At 58.4% G+C, this 17,032-nt stretch overlaps 1 protein-coding gene across 1 annotated transcript in view; it reads left to right on the top strand.

Annotated features, from left to right (window-relative positions):
- TMEM132E (transmembrane protein 132E) overlaps window positions 1-8,236 on the top strand; it is a 54,330-nt gene extending 46,094 nt beyond the window's left edge. Inside the window, exons 6-9 of the mRNA XM_045773589.2 lie at window positions 1,812-2,017; window positions 3,810-4,098; window positions 5,014-5,205; window positions 6,109-8,236. Of these exons, the coding sequence (XP_045629545.2) occupies window positions 1,812-2,017; window positions 3,810-4,098; window positions 5,014-5,205; window positions 6,109-7,164 (1,743 nt within the window). The 3' untranslated portion in view covers window positions 7,165-8,236. The remainder of the gene's footprint in view (window positions 1-1,811; window positions 2,018-3,809; window positions 4,099-5,013; window positions 5,206-6,108) is intronic.
- Window positions 8,237-17,032: the final 8,796 nt, after the last annotated feature.

Here is a 17,032-nt window from a genome sequence, read left to right as displayed (position 1 = left end):
ACACCCCAAATTCTCCAACTCCTGCAGGCCCCTCCCACAGCTCCCTCCCCAGAGACCCACTCCAGGCCCTAGGTCTTCACGGCCCAACAAACAGGACAGCCCTCTCACTCTGATGACCCAGTTTGCCACCTCCCCAGGAAAGCCTCCAGATTTGCCCCCTTTGGACAGCAGTCACAGACAGCGGGACAGGCAGTGACGCAGGAGAGTGGCAGCCCTGGTGTCGGTGTGGTGGGTGAGCTGTTTATCAGGCCAGCCTCCAGCAGGTGCCAAAATCAGATGATCAGACAAGGGAATGTGTTCCCTGAGTCTGTAAATAGCTCAGCCTGAAGGAGAGCGGGAGGAGTGGGCCGTGGGTGTCCTCCTGCCTCTGGCTAACTGGGGCTAGCCTGGGGTGTGTGCGTGCTCTCGTTCCCTCTCTCCACACTCTGCCCCAGATCCCTCCAGGTCTGGGGAGCTGGAGCCCCACCTCATCCCTCCCCTGTCCAGGAAGAATGCCCCCCAAGTGAGCCAGAGCAGATGGCTTGGTGCCCCCCCCCATCCCCTGCAGAGTAGAAGCCTTGTCCAGGCCCATGGGGCTTTCCAGGGCTGGCAGCCTGGGACAAGAAAAAATAAAAGGACCTGCTCTCAAAGGCCCTCATCCAGCACCTGCCTCTGCCCTCCACACTCCCCCACTCTGGCCACAGAGTGGACCAGAATAAAGTCTTGACTACTTAGATACCAAAGGGAATTCACAAAGATTCTACATGGAATTTGTTTCCATTCTCAGTGAAATACACTCAGGTTCTTTATGGAGTTTGCCAACACTCGGAATGGAATTTGTCAGCCTTCAGATGGAATTCTCTGCCTTCTGAAGTGGGAAATGGGCATTTCTGGTGGGGCTGCTGTCCCACGTCCTACCACCCCCATCTGAGATAATTAAGGGAGATCGCAGGAGTTTGGGAACAGCCAGGAGCGTGTCAGAGATGAGCCACAGTCCCGGCAGCCTCCCTGCCCCCGACCAGAGCCTTCAGAGTGTCATGAGCCCATAAGCCACATGATTAGACCCTCCCCACATGCGAGGGTGTGCACCCATGGGCGTGTATCAGCAGGTACACCTCAATGCATTGCACACGAGATTCACTCCAGAGTGTGTGCCAGGTACATACTGGGCACATTTAACGTATACACCCACCTACATCTGTCCCGAGTGCTGGCACAGGTGTCCACTGAGATGTGTTCGGCAGGCACGTGCCCATCCAAGGAACCTCTAAGAATATAAGTTGGGGTCCTGGTCAGCATGCATTTGTAAAAGCTGCACCCACTGGTGGCAAGCATCCACCTGTCTGTCCTCATTTTCCCTCTCCCCATCCCCCACCTCCATCCCTGGCTAGAACAGTCCCCGCACCTGAAATTAACCAACTGCTTATTTTCCTGCGGCCACAGGGCCAGATGGGCCATGGAGGGATCATGGGTTCAGGACATGCCCCTCTGTACCGTGAGGACACTACCAAAAAACACCCATGCCGGAGCACATGGGAAGGGGAGCCAGCCCAGGGGCCCTCAGCCTGAAGGCTCCTCTGAGGTGTGGTCTGCCCCATCAGAAGCAGCCTCCTGTAAAGTCAGGTGCATGTTGGCCCCTTGCCAGGGAACACAAACCTCCCATAGTAGCCACTGAGATGATCTGTGGAGAAACAATGGGAATAGGGACACCTGAAGCTGACATCTCCCAGGGGAAATAAATGTGGTGCCCCCCGCCCTCCGCTCCTCCCCTTCAGCACGCAGGATGCCCCGTAGGGCAAGACAGGCCAACCAACCTCCTTCCTCCTCCCCAGGTATCCAGCAGCTGCGACTACGTGTTTGTGAGTGGAAAGGAGTCTCGCGGGTCCATGAACGCCAGGGTCACCTTCCGCTATGACATCCTCAATGCCCCCCTGGAAATGACAGTCTGGGTCCCCAAGCTGCCCCTGCACATCGAACTCTCGGATGCACGTCTCAGCCAAGTGAAGGGCTGGAGGGTACCTATCCTCCCCGACCGGAGGTACAGCCCTTCTGCACACAGTGGATACTCGGGATGCTCATAGGTGGACACAGCCCTGGCACATGGTCTGATCCACGTATGTGTATAGGGCTCTAGGTGTATACAGTCTGCAGGTCGGTTGTGCGATCAACAAACTTTTATTGAGCAGCTACTGTGTGCTAGGCACTGATGGGTGCTTGAGACATGGGGTGAGTGTGGCCAGTGCCTGACCCAGCCAAGCTGAGTCCAGCAGGGAGGCTGTCCTGTACATGCCGCAGGACATGGTGGACACAGGAAGCCCCCTGTGTGGGGAGTCAAGTGGCACGAAGGAGAGAACCACCTCCTCCTCTAGGATAAGTCAAGACAGGCTTCCTGGAAGAGGTGACTCTTGGCTAAGTCTTAAAGAATGAGTGGAAAGGAGTTGGCTGGGGAGACAGGGTGAAAGAGCAGCCAGGCCACAGACAAAACCTATACATGTGCACCTCAGCCTGTGCACACCAGGGCACACTTGTGAGTGTGTCAGCCCCGGCATACAGTGACTCACACCAGGCTCCCTTGCTGGGCAGCCCCTCGCGCACCTGCGTGGGCATCTCTGGGGCATGTACTCCACTCGCCCCTCACTGCTGCTGGAGAGAAGGAGGGCAGAGCAAGGAAGAGGGGCGGGCAGCTAAGAGGGGAGGGGCTGGGCTGGGGGAAGAGCCAGCAGCCAAGGGAGAGCTGGGCTCAGTTCAAGTCTGCAGAGATGAGGAAGAGCCAGGCCATGTAGATCAGAGCCTCTCGAACTTGAACATGCACACGGTCGCCCGAGGAGCCTGTTACAGTGCGGATTCTGATCCAGTGGGTCTGGGAGGGGGCCAGGGATTCTGCCCGGGGACCTGCTTCTGGGCCAGCTTCAAGTCCGGGAGGGTGGAGTGAGCTCTGAAGCGAGACCGGCTGGGTTTAAATCCTGACTGCTGTCTCCTAGCTGGGGAACCTTGGACTACTTACACAACCTCTCTGGGCCCCCACCCGTTCTTCATCTGCAGAATGGGCGCATTAACACTTTCCTCAGCATGCATTAACAGGTCAAAGAGCCCTCTGTGAATGAATATTTGGGTTGCTCGGTCCTTCCAGAACAGACCCTTCCACTAGCCATGTCCTTGGCTCGCTCTCTCCAGAGCATGCTCTCCTGACCACGAATCTCCCGGTTTTAGCATCTCCGGCAACCTGGATAGACTGAATTTCCTGAATCATCCAGTCCTGGCTCCCTTTTGCTTACTGTGCTTCCCTCAGTTTACCTCTCTCCTCTTGGGTTTTCCTGTAAGCAGCAAGAGGAACCAGGCCACACGTTCCACACACATGCGGCTTGGAAGTCTCCTCAGCCAAATATCCAGGTTCAGCACTTGCAAGTTCTGCTCGCACGCAGCGGCTAGGGCACCCCAGCCAAGCGCTCTGGCACTCTGAACGAGGAATGCCTTCACTCCAGTGTAGAGCGGAGAGCAGGGCCAGGCGCATACTCAGTGCTGAAAAAGAGACAGAATCTGACACCACTATTCCCAGGCGTGGGTGAAGCCCCGCAGAGGCCGAGAGGGCCAGGGAGGGGCAAGAAGGTACCTTTCTAGGAGAGAAAAGTCTGGGGACTCCTGGCTCCAAGCTGCTCAGAGACAGAAGGAATGCGGTCAGGGGTTGGGGGGCGGGGGGCTTGCCATGTGCCCAGCGCCCACCCATGGGAGCCGGGGAGGAGCCCGCAACCCACACGGGGGAGGCAGTGACTTGTGCGGTTGGAGGCAGGCGAGGAGCCCTGACCCCCTGCCTCCCCGCCTCCCCACCGCAGGTCGGCCCGGGAGAGCGAGGATGAGGACGAGGACGAGGAGGAGCGGCGGCAGAGCGCCAGCCGCGGCTGCGCCCTCCAGTACCAGCACGCCACCCTGCAGGTGTTCACCCAGTTCCACACGACGTCGTCCGAGGGCGCCGACCAGGTGGTCCCCATGCTGGGCCCAGACTGGCTGGTGGAGGTCACCGACCTGGTCAGCGACTTTATGCGGGTGGGGGACCCCCGAGTGGCACGCATGGTGGACAGCAGCACGCTGGCGGGCCTGGAGCCGGGCACGACCCCCTTCAAGGTAGGCACGGGGGCACTGCGTGGGCAGTGAATGTAGACGCTCCTGGGAGAGGATTTCTAGGGCCTCGGCCTCTGGGATCAACCCTGGCAGGCCCCAAACACACTCTCTGCCCCTCACCCCACCCCCCCGCCCCTGCCAGAAACCCCACCATCAGAGGTAAGCGCCTTTCACTTCCTCTTGGCGAAGGATCTCCCTGCAAGCCCTGTCGACCTTTACCAACCCCATGTGGCTCGCTGTGGTCCCGGAGAGCAGGTGTGGATGAGGAGAGGGGCAGAGGAGGGGGCTCAGGAAAGGGAATTCTGGGACCTAGGAACTCAATTCTGACCCTCTTCCTCTACAACTGGGGGCCTGGGTAGAAATGATCCCTCTAAGAGATGGTGGATAGTGTGACCCATTGGCTAGAATCTGCCTGCAGATGTATTTATCTGTAAAGCAACGGATCCAACATTGAAACATTGGGAGCTCTCTTGCTTTTAAAAATCTAGATTTCTAATTTTACAAAATATGAATCTGGCAACACTGGGCTTACATTGCCACCTGGCAGTAACTGGCTACAGTCAGTACTGCATGCCACAGTCCCCACCACTCCCTTTCGTCTCCCTGACACTGAGGCCAAACATCAGTTCCTGTTTATCACCGTGTGAGGCTCTTGTTTACCTCAGAATCTGCCCACCCCACTCATCCGTGTTCCTGCCTGGCTCCTGCGAGCCCCTGAACCTCACTTGGCCTCTGGACCCTGGTTTCCAGCTGCGGCCCTAAAGCAGAGCCCAAGAGTCCGGCCTCCCAGGCTGCCCCACCACCCCTGCCCCGCACGCCCATCCTCTCTTCCAGCAGCGCTGGGATTCCTCCGTGCCTGGGAATCCTGGGGGTGCTGCTTTCCTGGCCTTTGCCCACCCCTGCCTCACTCTGCATCAGGTGGTGTCCCCACTGACGGAGTCTGTGCTTGGGGAGACGCTGCTAACGGTGACGGAGGAGAAGGTCAGCATCACACAGCTGCAGGCCCAGGTGGTGGCCAGCCTCTCCCTCTCCCTGCGGCCCAGCCCAGGGAGCAGCCACACCATCCTGGCCACCACGGCTGCCCAGCAGACCCTCAGCTTCCTCAAGCAGGTAACAGGATGCCCAGCCTGCCAACCTGGGGGCTTCGGGTGTGGAAGGAAGAAGGAAACTCCAGTTTTTCCTTGTGCCATGAGTCCCCTAAATTCGGGCTTTAATGGAAGAGCTGTCTACCGTGGGTGCCCAACACACCTGGCCCACCCCATTCCCCTGCCCTCTGCACAGGGGGTCTGGCCAAGGTCTTGCCTTCGGCATCTGCCACCCTGAGATGTTCCCACTGAGGGTTCCCCCTCCTGGATTCTCAGAGAGCCCATCACCTCTGCCTCCACCCTTAGGAATTACCCCCATCTCTGGAGCCCCAGCTGCAGCCCCCCACAGAACCGGGGCACAGGACAGGTGGAAAGGTGACAGGCGGGAGCACAGGGAGCAAGAAGGCATTGTTGAGCACCGAGGCAAGAGTCCCCTAATGACCACAGGCCAATCCCTTCTCTCGGGGCCCTGCTCCCTCATCTGCAGGGAAGGCAATTCTCAGAATGCTTTAAGAGAGGAGAAAGTTGGGGTGGGGTGTGTTCTCAATCTCCACATTCTAATGGGCATGATACCAAGGTCAGGCATGGAGATATGGGGTTACTCTGGCAGCATAAGGGACTTGAGGTAGACCCAAAGCAAAACATATGTTCAGCTCATCAAAGGGAGAAGGATGAGTGGACTAGGAAATTCTTAGGGCAGTAACGTGCCCCTTACCTGACCACAACCTCCAGGGGAGGACTTCCTACTCCCACAATTGTTTCTAAGCACCTGCCACCTGCCAGGCACGGTTCCAGTGCTGGGAATACAGCCAGGAGCCAGAGTACCTCAGTCCCTGTCCCCACAGAGCTCGGCATCTGCTCAGCACCCAGCAGTGAAGTCAGCCAGGACTAGCTCTCTGACTCCTGTCTGCTTCTCCTCCTCCTCCAGGAAGCCCTCCTGAGCCTCTGGCTCTCCTACAGTGATGGCACCACAGCCCCCCTCTCCCTCTACAGCCCCCGGGACTACGGGCTGCTCGTGAGCAGCCTGGACGAGCGGGTGGCCACGGTGACCCAGGACCGGGCCTTCCCGCTGGTGGTGGCGGAGGCCGAGGGGGCAGGGGAACTGCTGCGTGCAGAGCTCACCATCGCCGAGAGCTGCCAGAAAACCAAGCGCAAGAGTGTGCTGGCCACGACCCCCGTGGGCCTGCGGGTGCACTTTGGGCGGGACGAGGAGGACCCCACTTACGACTACCCGGGGCCCAGCCAGCCGGGCCCCGGTGGGGGCGAGGACGAGGCCCGGGGAGCCGGCCCACCTGGCACAGCGGTGCCCGCAGCTGAGGCCCCGGGCCCGGGCACCGCCAGCCCCACCGTGCCACCCACGGAAGACTTCCTGCCACTGCCCACCGGCTTCCTGCAGATGCCGCGCGGGCTCACGGACCTGGAGATCGGCATGTACGCGCTGCTGGGCGTCTTCTGCCTCGCCATCCTCGTCTTCCTCATCAACTGCATCGTCTTCGTGCTGCGCTACCGGCACAAGCGCATCCCGCCCGAGGGCCAGACCAGCATGGACCACTCTCACCACTGGGTGTTCCTGGGCAACGGGCAGCCGCTGCGGGTGCAGGGGGAGCTGTCCCCGCCCGCGGGCAACCCGCTGGAGACCGTGCCCGCCTGCTGCCACGGCGATCACCACAGCAGCGGCAGCTCGCAGACCAGCGTGCAGAGCCAGGTGCACGGGCGGGGCGACGGCTCCTCGGGCGGCTCGGCCCGGGACCAGGCCGAGGACCCTGCCAGCTCGCCCACCTCCAAGCGCAAGCGGGTCAAGTTTACCACCTTCACCACGCTGCCCACGGAGGAGCTGGCCTATGACTCGGTGCCCGCCGGCGAAGAGGACGAGGAGGACGAAGAGGACCTGGGTTGGGGCTGCCCTGATGTGGCGGGCACCACGCGGCCCGCTGCGCCCCCAGACCTGCACAATTACATGCGCAGAATCAAAGAGATCGCATAGAGGCGCCGTCCCCCCCGGGGGTGGGCTCTGTGTAGGACACGGCTGGGACCCCTGCTCACACTGATGCAGGCCGGCTGAAGTGGATTTTGTACTCCCTGCCCCTGCAGCTTTGCTCTGTGCTGGGCGGCCGCCTACCCCACGTGGTCCTTCCCGCCACCTCACCCCCTACCCGATTCTGCCACCGAAGGTGGAGGGCTCCTTCGTCAGGAGCTTGCTAGGAGGAAAGCATTCCCAGCCCTTGTTCTACCCTTTCCAGACCTCCTCCCATCTTAGACAACCCCCTGCCCCGAAAGTGAGGCACGGAGGCCAAGCTTGGGGTGAGGTGGGCCCACACTGTGCCCCTGCCCCCCATGTCCCCTGTCTTCCCCTTGTGTTGGGGGGCTTTGGGGGGGGTCTTGTGTCAGAAGCTGCACAAAGACTTTTCTCAAACCATTATTCAGGGATTTCTGTCCTGCAGGGTGGGGAGGTGGCGGCTGCCTGCCCTGCCAAGGATCTTGCTGTGGACAAAATATTGGGGGATGGGGGGACACTTGTAGCATCTGCTGGCTTCCAAGTGCCCCCAGTCCCTTCCCAGGACCTGGGAGCTGACCCTACAGAGGGGTCTTGGGCCAAGCCAGGCACCTTCCTGAGATCTCAGGACTCCCTCCTCTGTCCCCACCGGCTGTGGGCAGGGGCCTAAATGGGAAGGAGCCCTGGGCCTGCCCCTAGCAAGCCACACCCCAGCACTGTGGTCTGGGCAGCCCAGGGGGGCCGGGTCCCCCTACTGAGCCCACAGCGAGGTCAACACTGCGCCTTAGCCCTGCCCCTCCTGCTCTGCTGACACTCCTTCCTCTCTGCAGGGGCAGCCACCCATCCCCCCAGGAAGTGGAATCTGGTGGGAGGGGAGAGGGTACCAGGGGATGCTGTGGAGGACCTTGGGGATGGGCAAAGGCAGCAGGGAGCCCGGGGTCTCCCCTACCCCTCCCAGCCCACAGCCACCTCTCTCTTGGGTTCTACCCACCACTGTGTCGGATTTTCTTAAATAAATGGGGGTGACCAGACTGGACCGGAGCAACAGCTCCCGGAGAACAGAAAGTGCATAGTGCCTGGCTCTGTGTCTCGTCCTTGTGCGTGTGTGCACACGCGTGTGCACACGCACGGGCACACGCACAGTGAGGACACACTAAATGACATGAGATCAAAACACGGCTGACCCAGGCCTCAGTCGCGCTGCTGCTCCAGCATGCACATCCCTCTGGACCCTCTGGTGCTGAGAGCTGCCCGCGTCAGGACATGACGGATTCGCTGACCCAGAACTGTGCCCTTAAAAGAGGAACCTCTTCTAGGAGTTGCCGTGATTGGCTGGAAGGGTGGAGCAAGCCTCAGGGCCTCCAGAGAAAAGGCGGGGGGGGGGGGGCACAGAAGAGTAAGGAGAGGGGCGAAAAAGGATTGATATGCCCACCCGGGCTCAGTCTAGGTTCCTTCTCCACCTGTAGTCCACCCCACCGAGAAGCTCCCTCCCTGTCACTGTCACTGTCACCGTCACCCCTCAGGGAGGCCTCCCTTCTCCGTAGAGGAAAGCCTGGGGGTCTCTACAGCAGAGAGCCAAGCAGAAGAGAGCAAAGGCTGCTGGGTGGGCCTCTCCCTCTCAGCAGACCAAGGGCTAGCCCACAGCCCCTCAGGGCTCATCCGGCCTGTGTGTGTGCACCTGGCCTTCCATGGCCCTGGGTGGCCACTCCCCAGAATGGGTAGCAGGCTTGGGGAGGGGGCGGGTGTGGCGACAGGGGGATGGAGACAGGAGGCCTGGCCAAAGGCAAGAGCCCAGCCAAGGCTGCCTAGCCAGCCTCCAGGGCCCCAGACAGGTGGCTACAGCAACCAACATCTGTCTCTCAAGGGACTAGGGACAGGACTAGGGCTGCATTGGCACCCACCCCAACATGCTGCTGTCCACCACGGAAGGAAGCCTGCCTTCCACAATCATCTGCTCAATGGACCAGGGCAGCCCTGGGGTAGCTGTGAGGACCGAAGCTCCCAGCACAGACCCTGCTCGTAGAGGTTCTCAGCAAATGGAGATTCTCAAGCCTTAAGGTTCAGGATCCATTGGTTTACTCAACACATTAAGCTCCTACTCTGCACCGGGCCCTCCCAGGGAGCATGGAGGCAAAACCAGGGGCCTGTCCCCTAGGAGCCCCAGCCCTGCTGGGAAGATGGGCATGTCAGCCGTCCACGGTTATCTGGAATGATTGATGCCATGTATGATAGCTTTACCGTGGGTTGGTGGGACACAAAGGAGGAGGGAAGAGACATTCTCAAACTGAGCTTGCTGAGGACAGAGCCAAGGGCATTCCAGTAGGCATAAAGGTCCAGAGGCCAAGTACCGCATACCCAGTGTTTTCTTTCTCCGCCATAGCGCTGCGCATGTTTTCTCTTTCTCTATGCACATATTTTTGGAATATGAGTCCCCAGTGGTAGGAAGAACCATGAAACACACATGCAAAGCTGCAGAGGCCAGAGGCACCTGGTGGGTTCACCATGGACTGGGGGGTCAGGCTCCGACTTGAGGTTCCAACTCTTTCCCTCTGACCGGGTGACAGAAGGAAGATTTGGGGGGACAGGGGAACCAGTTAGCAGGATGATGAAGCAGAAGCGACAAGAACCAGGGCAGTGGGAACAGAGCTAGGTAGACACCGTGGCATTCGGGTGTGGAATTACCAACCGCCTTGTCATCCCCACGTGGGGATGAGGGGGAGGGGATGAGAGCCACTGCTCAACACCGAGACCTCCTGCCCAAATGAACCTCAGAGACCAGGCCACTCCAGGAGACAAAGCGGAAGCTCTTGTAGTGGTGTCTGTCAGCATCCATGGTTTCACACCCAGGGAACCCCAAAGAAGGGGACCGTTGGCCCAGAGTCACATGGCAAACTTCATAACAGAGCTGGAACGCTGCCTGCCGCCCTGTCCTGTAATCCGTGCCCCTTCCTCTCCATTCCTCACTCCCTGTCCAAATGCGAGAACTCAGAAGCAATTGCTAGAAATGGCAAGTCTTGACCCTCGTGTAGTTTAAGAGGGAGCAGGCTTGGAGGGAACGAGGCAGGACATTAAGTTAACAACCCCTCTGGAATGGCCCTGGCACTGAACTTCTCTTTAAAAATTTGTCTTCAACCCCAAAAACGAATCGAGGGACCTTGTAAAGAATAGTTATTGACAGAGAGCTGCTCAGGGAGCACTGGGACCCCCAGGCCCATGAATCAGCTTGCTAGCAAAATGAGATTTCTCCGACAGCCGGGCCTGGCAAAGGCAGAGCCGGAGAAACCGCTTTAAGCCTGTGCCCATCCTGGGGCTCAGCTCCCTGCCCACCACCCCCCTGCCAGCTCCCCGCCCACACCAGCCCTGCATGTGCCCCCATGCCTGCTTCAACAAATCTTCACACACGCCTACTATGTGCCAAGCACCATGCTCCCCTTTAGAGAAGGCTTTGAGAGAAGAAGGAGAGGTCTTGGAGCCAAACTGAGAACGTTGAAAATACAATAAATGGGCCCAAGAAAGGGAACCCTCACTCGAAGGGAGGCTACTTCCTAGGACAGGTCGGCAAGGACTCCTGGAGTCTGACAGTACATTTGCTGTGTGACCTTCAGCCAGTTTATCACCAGTTCTGGTCTCCAATTACCCCACTTGGACAAACAGCGAAATCACCACTACTGGGCAGTGTCCACTGACCTCACGAGGCCCCGCTATTTCAACACCTGTATCGCTAGAAGAGTCTAGAGAGGTAGGAATTATTACTGCCCTATTAAAGAGATTGGAACACAGAGAGGGCAAGTAACTTGCCGATGGCCTCCGGCTCAGAAGTGGCCTGGCGGGCAGCTACGAATCTACCCTCTTTCTGCTACATCCTTCAGCAACATTGGCAATCGAAGGGGAATGAGGTTGCAGGAATTTGGACTCTGAGATGGGGGATAAGGAGGGGTCTCTAAAGATTTGATGTGCTCAGTGATGGGAGCAGCCTGTGGGGCCACCATTGAAGGCGTAGATCACGGGTAGTGTGCGGGGACAGATGGAACATTATGAGCACTGTGGGCTCTCTGCCACTGTTAGGGGGACAGTACTTCCTCCCCTACTGAGAGAATTATACGACTTGTCTCATGGCCCAGAACAAATAACTAGCAGACAGTGTCAGGATTCAAACCTAGATTACATGGCTCCAAGTTCCACATCTTTCCACCGCCCCACACTGCCCACCTCTCGGGGACCTGGAGTTCAGGGACCATTCTGATGCAGACGTAAGAACACCCGGCTGGGAGTCCAGGGGCTTGGTGCGCGTTCTCACTCAGCCACAGACTGAGCCCACGTGTGGAACAAGCCAGGACCCTCATGTAGAATCCAGGGTTCAGATGGTCCCTCGAGCCTTCGATCTTGATGGTTTGTGTGTCTTTAGGTGTGAAGCCCTGGCACCACCCAGCCCTGCCACATCACACACACACACCCCTTATTGAGGTACAGCTGCTGCGGGGAAGGAGGGAGAGTCACAGGCTTCTGTGGTCCTTGGCTGTCCTCCAAGCTTTGCCGCCTCTGCCGTCCTCCACGTGATGCCACCGTGGGTTTGGCTGTGCCGTGTTGGGGTGGGAAGAGCAGAGTGGAGGAGCAAAGGGGGGTGGGAATGATGACCATCCCTGTGCGTGCCGGAGGGTCAGTGAGTCTCGGGGCTCAGACGGAGCTTGAAAGGTCCCCTGCCCACAGGGAGCTCCCAGTCTGAGGGGAGAGACCAGATTCTGGTCTACGGGAGCTCCCAATCTTAGAGAAGAGGAACAGGTCCTGTCCTACAGCAGCTCCCAGTCCGAGGGGGAAAACAAGCCACCTCCCCTTGACAAACACCCCATCTGATGAGGGAGACTGGTCACACCCTGAAGAAAGGACATCGTGTATTCAGAGAGACGTGCAAACAGGTGCAAGCAAGCCCAAAGTACTTGATGCATGCACTTAGCCCACAGGGCAGAGGGAATGAACTAAATGTGGAAGGCAGGCACGAATCCAGAAAGGCAGCCTGGAGCAGGGTTGTCAGTGGCGCTGAGGGGAGGCATGAAGAAAGGTCTACCAGATGGCTGGGAAGTCAGGACCCAGCGCGCACAGGGTTAGGAGGTGGGATGGATTTCTCCAGGCTGAACAGAGCAGTTCTGCAGGCACCCAGCCAAGAGGAGCGGGTGTGAGGAGAGGAGGCAGTGACTGTCCCTCGGGTGACCTGGAGAAGCCCTGGGCTGCTGGGGAGAGCACCGCTGTCCAGGAGTGGGAGAGGCCGGGGAGAGGCCCAGCCCCTTTCTGGCCCACAGTGGGGAGGCCTGGATTCTGGATCGGGGCCAAGAGGCTTGGCTTCCAGTCCCCTGGGCAACCCGCCTCACAGTGTGACTGTGCCTGTGTCTCTGGCCCTCCTCTGTGAGACAAGGGGTGTGGACTGGATGTCGTCAGAGGGTCCTTCCAGTACTGTGCCTTTGTGCCCTCCCATCAGAAGCCCAAAGGTGACCCAAATGCAGACCTGTATACATAAATTCAAGCACAGGCATCCTGGTGCCTGGCAGGCCCGCCCTGAGCGCTCAGCGCTGGGAAGGCAGGCAGCGAGGAAGGCAGGCAGCGAGGACGGCAGGCAGGCGCACTGGGGCTGCTCCCTGTAGCTCCTCCCTCCAGGAGGGGTCCTGGCGGCTAGGAGAACTGACAGCAAGCCAAGTCGAGGGAACGAGGGAACACGGGACCGTGAGCAGGGCCCTGGCGTGGATCTCTGGGCCCCACGTTTAGGACCTAGCCCTGCAGCCCAGCACTGGCCCTGAAAGTGGACTCCACCCACAGCCCTGCACCCTGGACCTCTCAGGGAGGAGGGCGGGAGAAAGCTATGCAGACTGAAGGGTCCCCCTAGCCTCCCCGTCTCTGCCCCTCCTTATTATTTATTGCCCTTTCCACCTCCACACATACTCTGTCCTCCCCTAGAGCTAGGACACTGTTCCCGGGCCTCCTCCCTTACACACGCTTGCCGTGGTCCTCGGCTGTCCTCCAAGCTCTGCCCCCTACAGGGTCCTCCTGCCTCTGCCCCCTCCTCCTCCTTGCTCTGGTCCAGATTTCAGTCCCCTGGTGAGACAGCTTTCTATCCAGGTATCCAGGGAAAGGTTGGGCCCAGGGGACGGGAGCCTGCCCCCTCTGGGCAAGGACTGCTTCTCTTCTCCCCTGGGAGGGGAGAGGGGAGGAGGGGGAGCCGAGAGCATCGTCAGCAGCGGGGCTCCTCCAGGAAATCTCCAGAGATGCCAGAGCCACGAGGTGACCCTCCGCCCCAGCAAACCCTGCTCCGTGAACAGGCACCACAAAGCGCCAGAAGCATCGGGTGATTCGATTGCTGCTTTGGCGAAAGCTGAGGAATCAGGCTCTGGTGGGCGGCTGGGCACGCAGAGCGCACGGGCAGACACTCCCTACACGCGCACAGAGCACGCAGAAACGCACGCTCTCCGAGCACCGCCACTCACTCACATGCCCCCACACGCATGCATGCATACGCAACACACACACGCGCGTGCACACAAGAACACACGGGCCTGCACACGCACGCGCGCACACCCGGCGCATGCGCACTACAGCCCCAGCGTGGTAATAAGCAGAGGCGGCTAATGTTTGAGCGCGCGGTGGGGCAGGGCCCTCCCAACCCCACCACGCCACGGGGCAGGAAGGCCCAGCGTTGCAGAGGGAAGGACAGTGGACCTAATGAAGAGGGGCTGGAGTGAAGACAGGCAGCACTCTGGGCTCTCGTGTACCCAGGGGGGTTCTGCAAAGAGACGCCGCTGCCCATCTGCAGAAGTAACCTCAGTGGGGGCGGGGGGGGGGGGGCGGGAAGTGACTGCATAGGACCTTGTTGGAGGGAGGGCTGGTCAGGAGCGTATTTACCCCATATTTAAAACAATAAATAAATAGTCTCCGGCACTCAGAAGCATTCCTATTTACATGCAAGCCATCACTGAGTTCATTACAAAGATTCTTATCTGTTCATTAAAGCAGACTGGAGGGCCCTCTATTTGGAAACACTTTGCAGTTAAAGGGACTATGTTATTAACTCTAATGAAATGATTTATTTTGGACTGGTGCCTAGTGAGGTAGAGCCTAGGACCAGAGGCCCTGGGGGTGGGGGGCTGGTTCTCTGGGCTGACATTCTTTGCATAGAAGTCATGAAGACTCCTGTGGGAAAGGGGGCAGAGATCTGGAGAGATTAACACCTCTCCTGTGGATGGAGGGAGCCCCGCTGAGGCTGGCTTGGGGGTCACCCCGACCAATCTGGCCTTGCCATGGAAAGCAGCAAAATTGATTTCTCCCTGAGCTCAGTTCCCTGTCTATGAAATGGGGGTAAGATAGCACTCACCTCATAAGGTTCTTGGGAGGATGAAATGAGTTATTGCATGTGAAGAACAGAAAATGTCCAGCCCGCAGCTCACCTTAGTAAATGCTAGCTATTATTTTATCATTTTCCAGGGAAAGATGAATTTTCTAAAGTGATGTGACACGTGATCTGATTCTCCATATGAGACTCCCATTTTTTTTTTCAGCTTGGCGTTTAGACGTGGGACTTTCCTCTTAGACTGAGCCACCTGTCTGGGGTACTTCAACAATGTGGAGGAGAAGCTTGGGGTCCCTAAAACAAAGATATTGATGTTTTGCTAATCTGGGGGCAGGAGGGGTTCAATCAATTGGTCTGACAACCCAAAAGAGATCTGAATCCAGGCTGGTGTCATAATACCTACATTTAAAATAGTCTTCAGGACAGACTCTACTGATATTCCTTGCAGCTATTCTGAAACTGGGAGGTCTGAACTGAATCTTTTGTGTGTGCTGGGAAGAGAGAGGTGGAGTGACTTGATCTTGGTCCAGGTGACATCGTACGGGATAGGAGTGCTTCGAGAGAGTGGGCCCCTGGAGCCGAGGCCAGGGAGACTGAGCTCAGAGAAGCAGGCCCTCACCTAAGGCGGGCCAGGGAGCAGCCTGCCAGACTACACAGACCCTGCTCCCACTCCTCAGCCTGGTGTAGGGCTCAGAGGACCCCTGTGGGCCATAAGCATTCAGCCGGGCAGAGATAGACATCTGCAGGTTTTAGATAAGGCCCAGCCTAACAGCAGGGAGCTTATCTCACGATGGCCTTTCTCTGGGCTGTGCTCACAGGCTGGCTGGCCTGCCGCCAGGGCTCTCCTCTCCCTTCTCCATTCCTCTCCCCTTCTGAGGCCTGAAGCTCAGTCCCCCTGTGAGACCGTGAACCGGGATAGGGTGTGTGACTCTATTTGGGCTGCTCTGGACTCCAGGCCCCTCTGCTGAAAGGGAATGAATGTGCAGCGACCTTCTTTCTCACCCACCGGGGCCCACAGGCGGGAAGGCAGCCCCAGCTGGTCCCCAGTGGCACAGTGGGCAGCGCCTGCCTTCCCCGGCCCACCCACGACCCACAGCCCCTAGGCAGGCACGGCCGCAGCTGTTCTCAAAGACCAGACTGGAGGAACCCCTGCCCTCAAGCGCTCAGGCTCACCCCTGCCTGTGCCTCAGTCTCCCGTAAAAACAGGCTCTACCTTTTTGCCTGGAGGATTTCCAGAGGGGTGGGAAGGAGGTGGAACAAAGTTCAATGGCCAAATAGAAAAGGCCTCAGGAAAGTCAAAACTTTCTTCTAGAAACCGAGTAAGGAACACTTAGGATGGAAGGAAACCCAGACTCCAGAGACACAGAGAAGTAAGAGAAGGGCCCTGGTCGACACACAAGGCTTCTCTCCCAGAGCTCAGCAAGCAAACTGGGGAGGCAGGTGGGGCCGAACTAGGAGCGTGGGCTGTCCCCCGGGGCCAGTGTGCTCCAGTGGGGACTGACAGAATGGCCCCAGAAGATCAGCTCTCAGAAAGACGGTGGCGGGGGCCTGGGGCCCACTGAGAGAGAGAGCTGGGCGAGATGTTACCTGAGTCCCAGAATGGGACTGCTTTCCCCCAAGGGCTCTCTCAAGACTCTCAAATCCCTCCTTTCAATTATTTATTTCTCCGTGAGATTCCCCAAGTTCCAGGCCCGCAATGGTCCCTGCGCCCTGGGAGGGAGCACGTCGTCTAGTAAGAAGAAAAGACCGTGGAGATAACAGGGCTGGGTTTGAGTCTTGGGTCTGCATTTCCGTCGCGAAAGTCACTTCGAATCAGCATCTCAGTTACCCAAAGTGTAAAATGGGGCTGAAGTTGGCCTCATCCCAAGGTTCTTGTGAAGATCAGCCCTCTTTTCCATACAGTCTAAGGCACACAGTAAGTGCTCAATAAATGGTGGGACAGTTCGTATCACATCTTTCAATCCCCAGCGCGTCGTCACTCACAAACACTGGGAGGAATCCAGTCCAATTTCAGAAGAAAACAAGACCCAGAGCGGTAGAATGATTTGCCCCAAGTCCTAGAATGTCACAGAAGGAGCCAGGATTCAGATCTGGGTCTGCAGACCACTGTCCCATCTTCCCAGCTGCCTCATCCCCGGGAAGACTTGCCCTTTGGGGTTCCAGTGAAATGACGGCCCTGCCTCACGCTTTGAAGACTGCGTAAGGCTCTCAGGCCTGAATGCAAAACCTTCCATCTCCTCTCGCCCAACCACAGCCTCATTATCTCTCTGTCTTGGCACCACGTCTGCTTCCAAGTGCTGTCCAGGTCAGAGGCCCAGCGTCGGGAGAGAAGCAGCCGCGGGGAGGAATGTTCCTCTTGTCTCACTCTCTCTCCAGGGCCCCAGAGTGGGCTGAGGGATAGGCCGGTGCTCTGTCAGCAGCCCGGGGCCGAGACGGATGTGGAACCTGGTAGGATGGTGTCGACAGCACTTGCTGAGATTCATTTTCCCCGCTGCTCGGGGAGAAAAATGTGGCCTCCGCGTCATCCAT

Source organism: Ursus americanus, chromosome 23 (genome assembly GCF_024610735.1).
Source record: "Ursus americanus isolate L20-20 chromosome 23, mUrsAme1.1.p, whole genome shotgun sequence".
NCBI lineage: Eukaryota > Metazoa > Chordata > Mammalia > Carnivora > Ursidae > Ursus > Ursus americanus.
The sequence above is the reverse complement of the archived record's forward strand: the minus strand, read 5'-3'. Positions and strand labels throughout refer to the sequence as shown.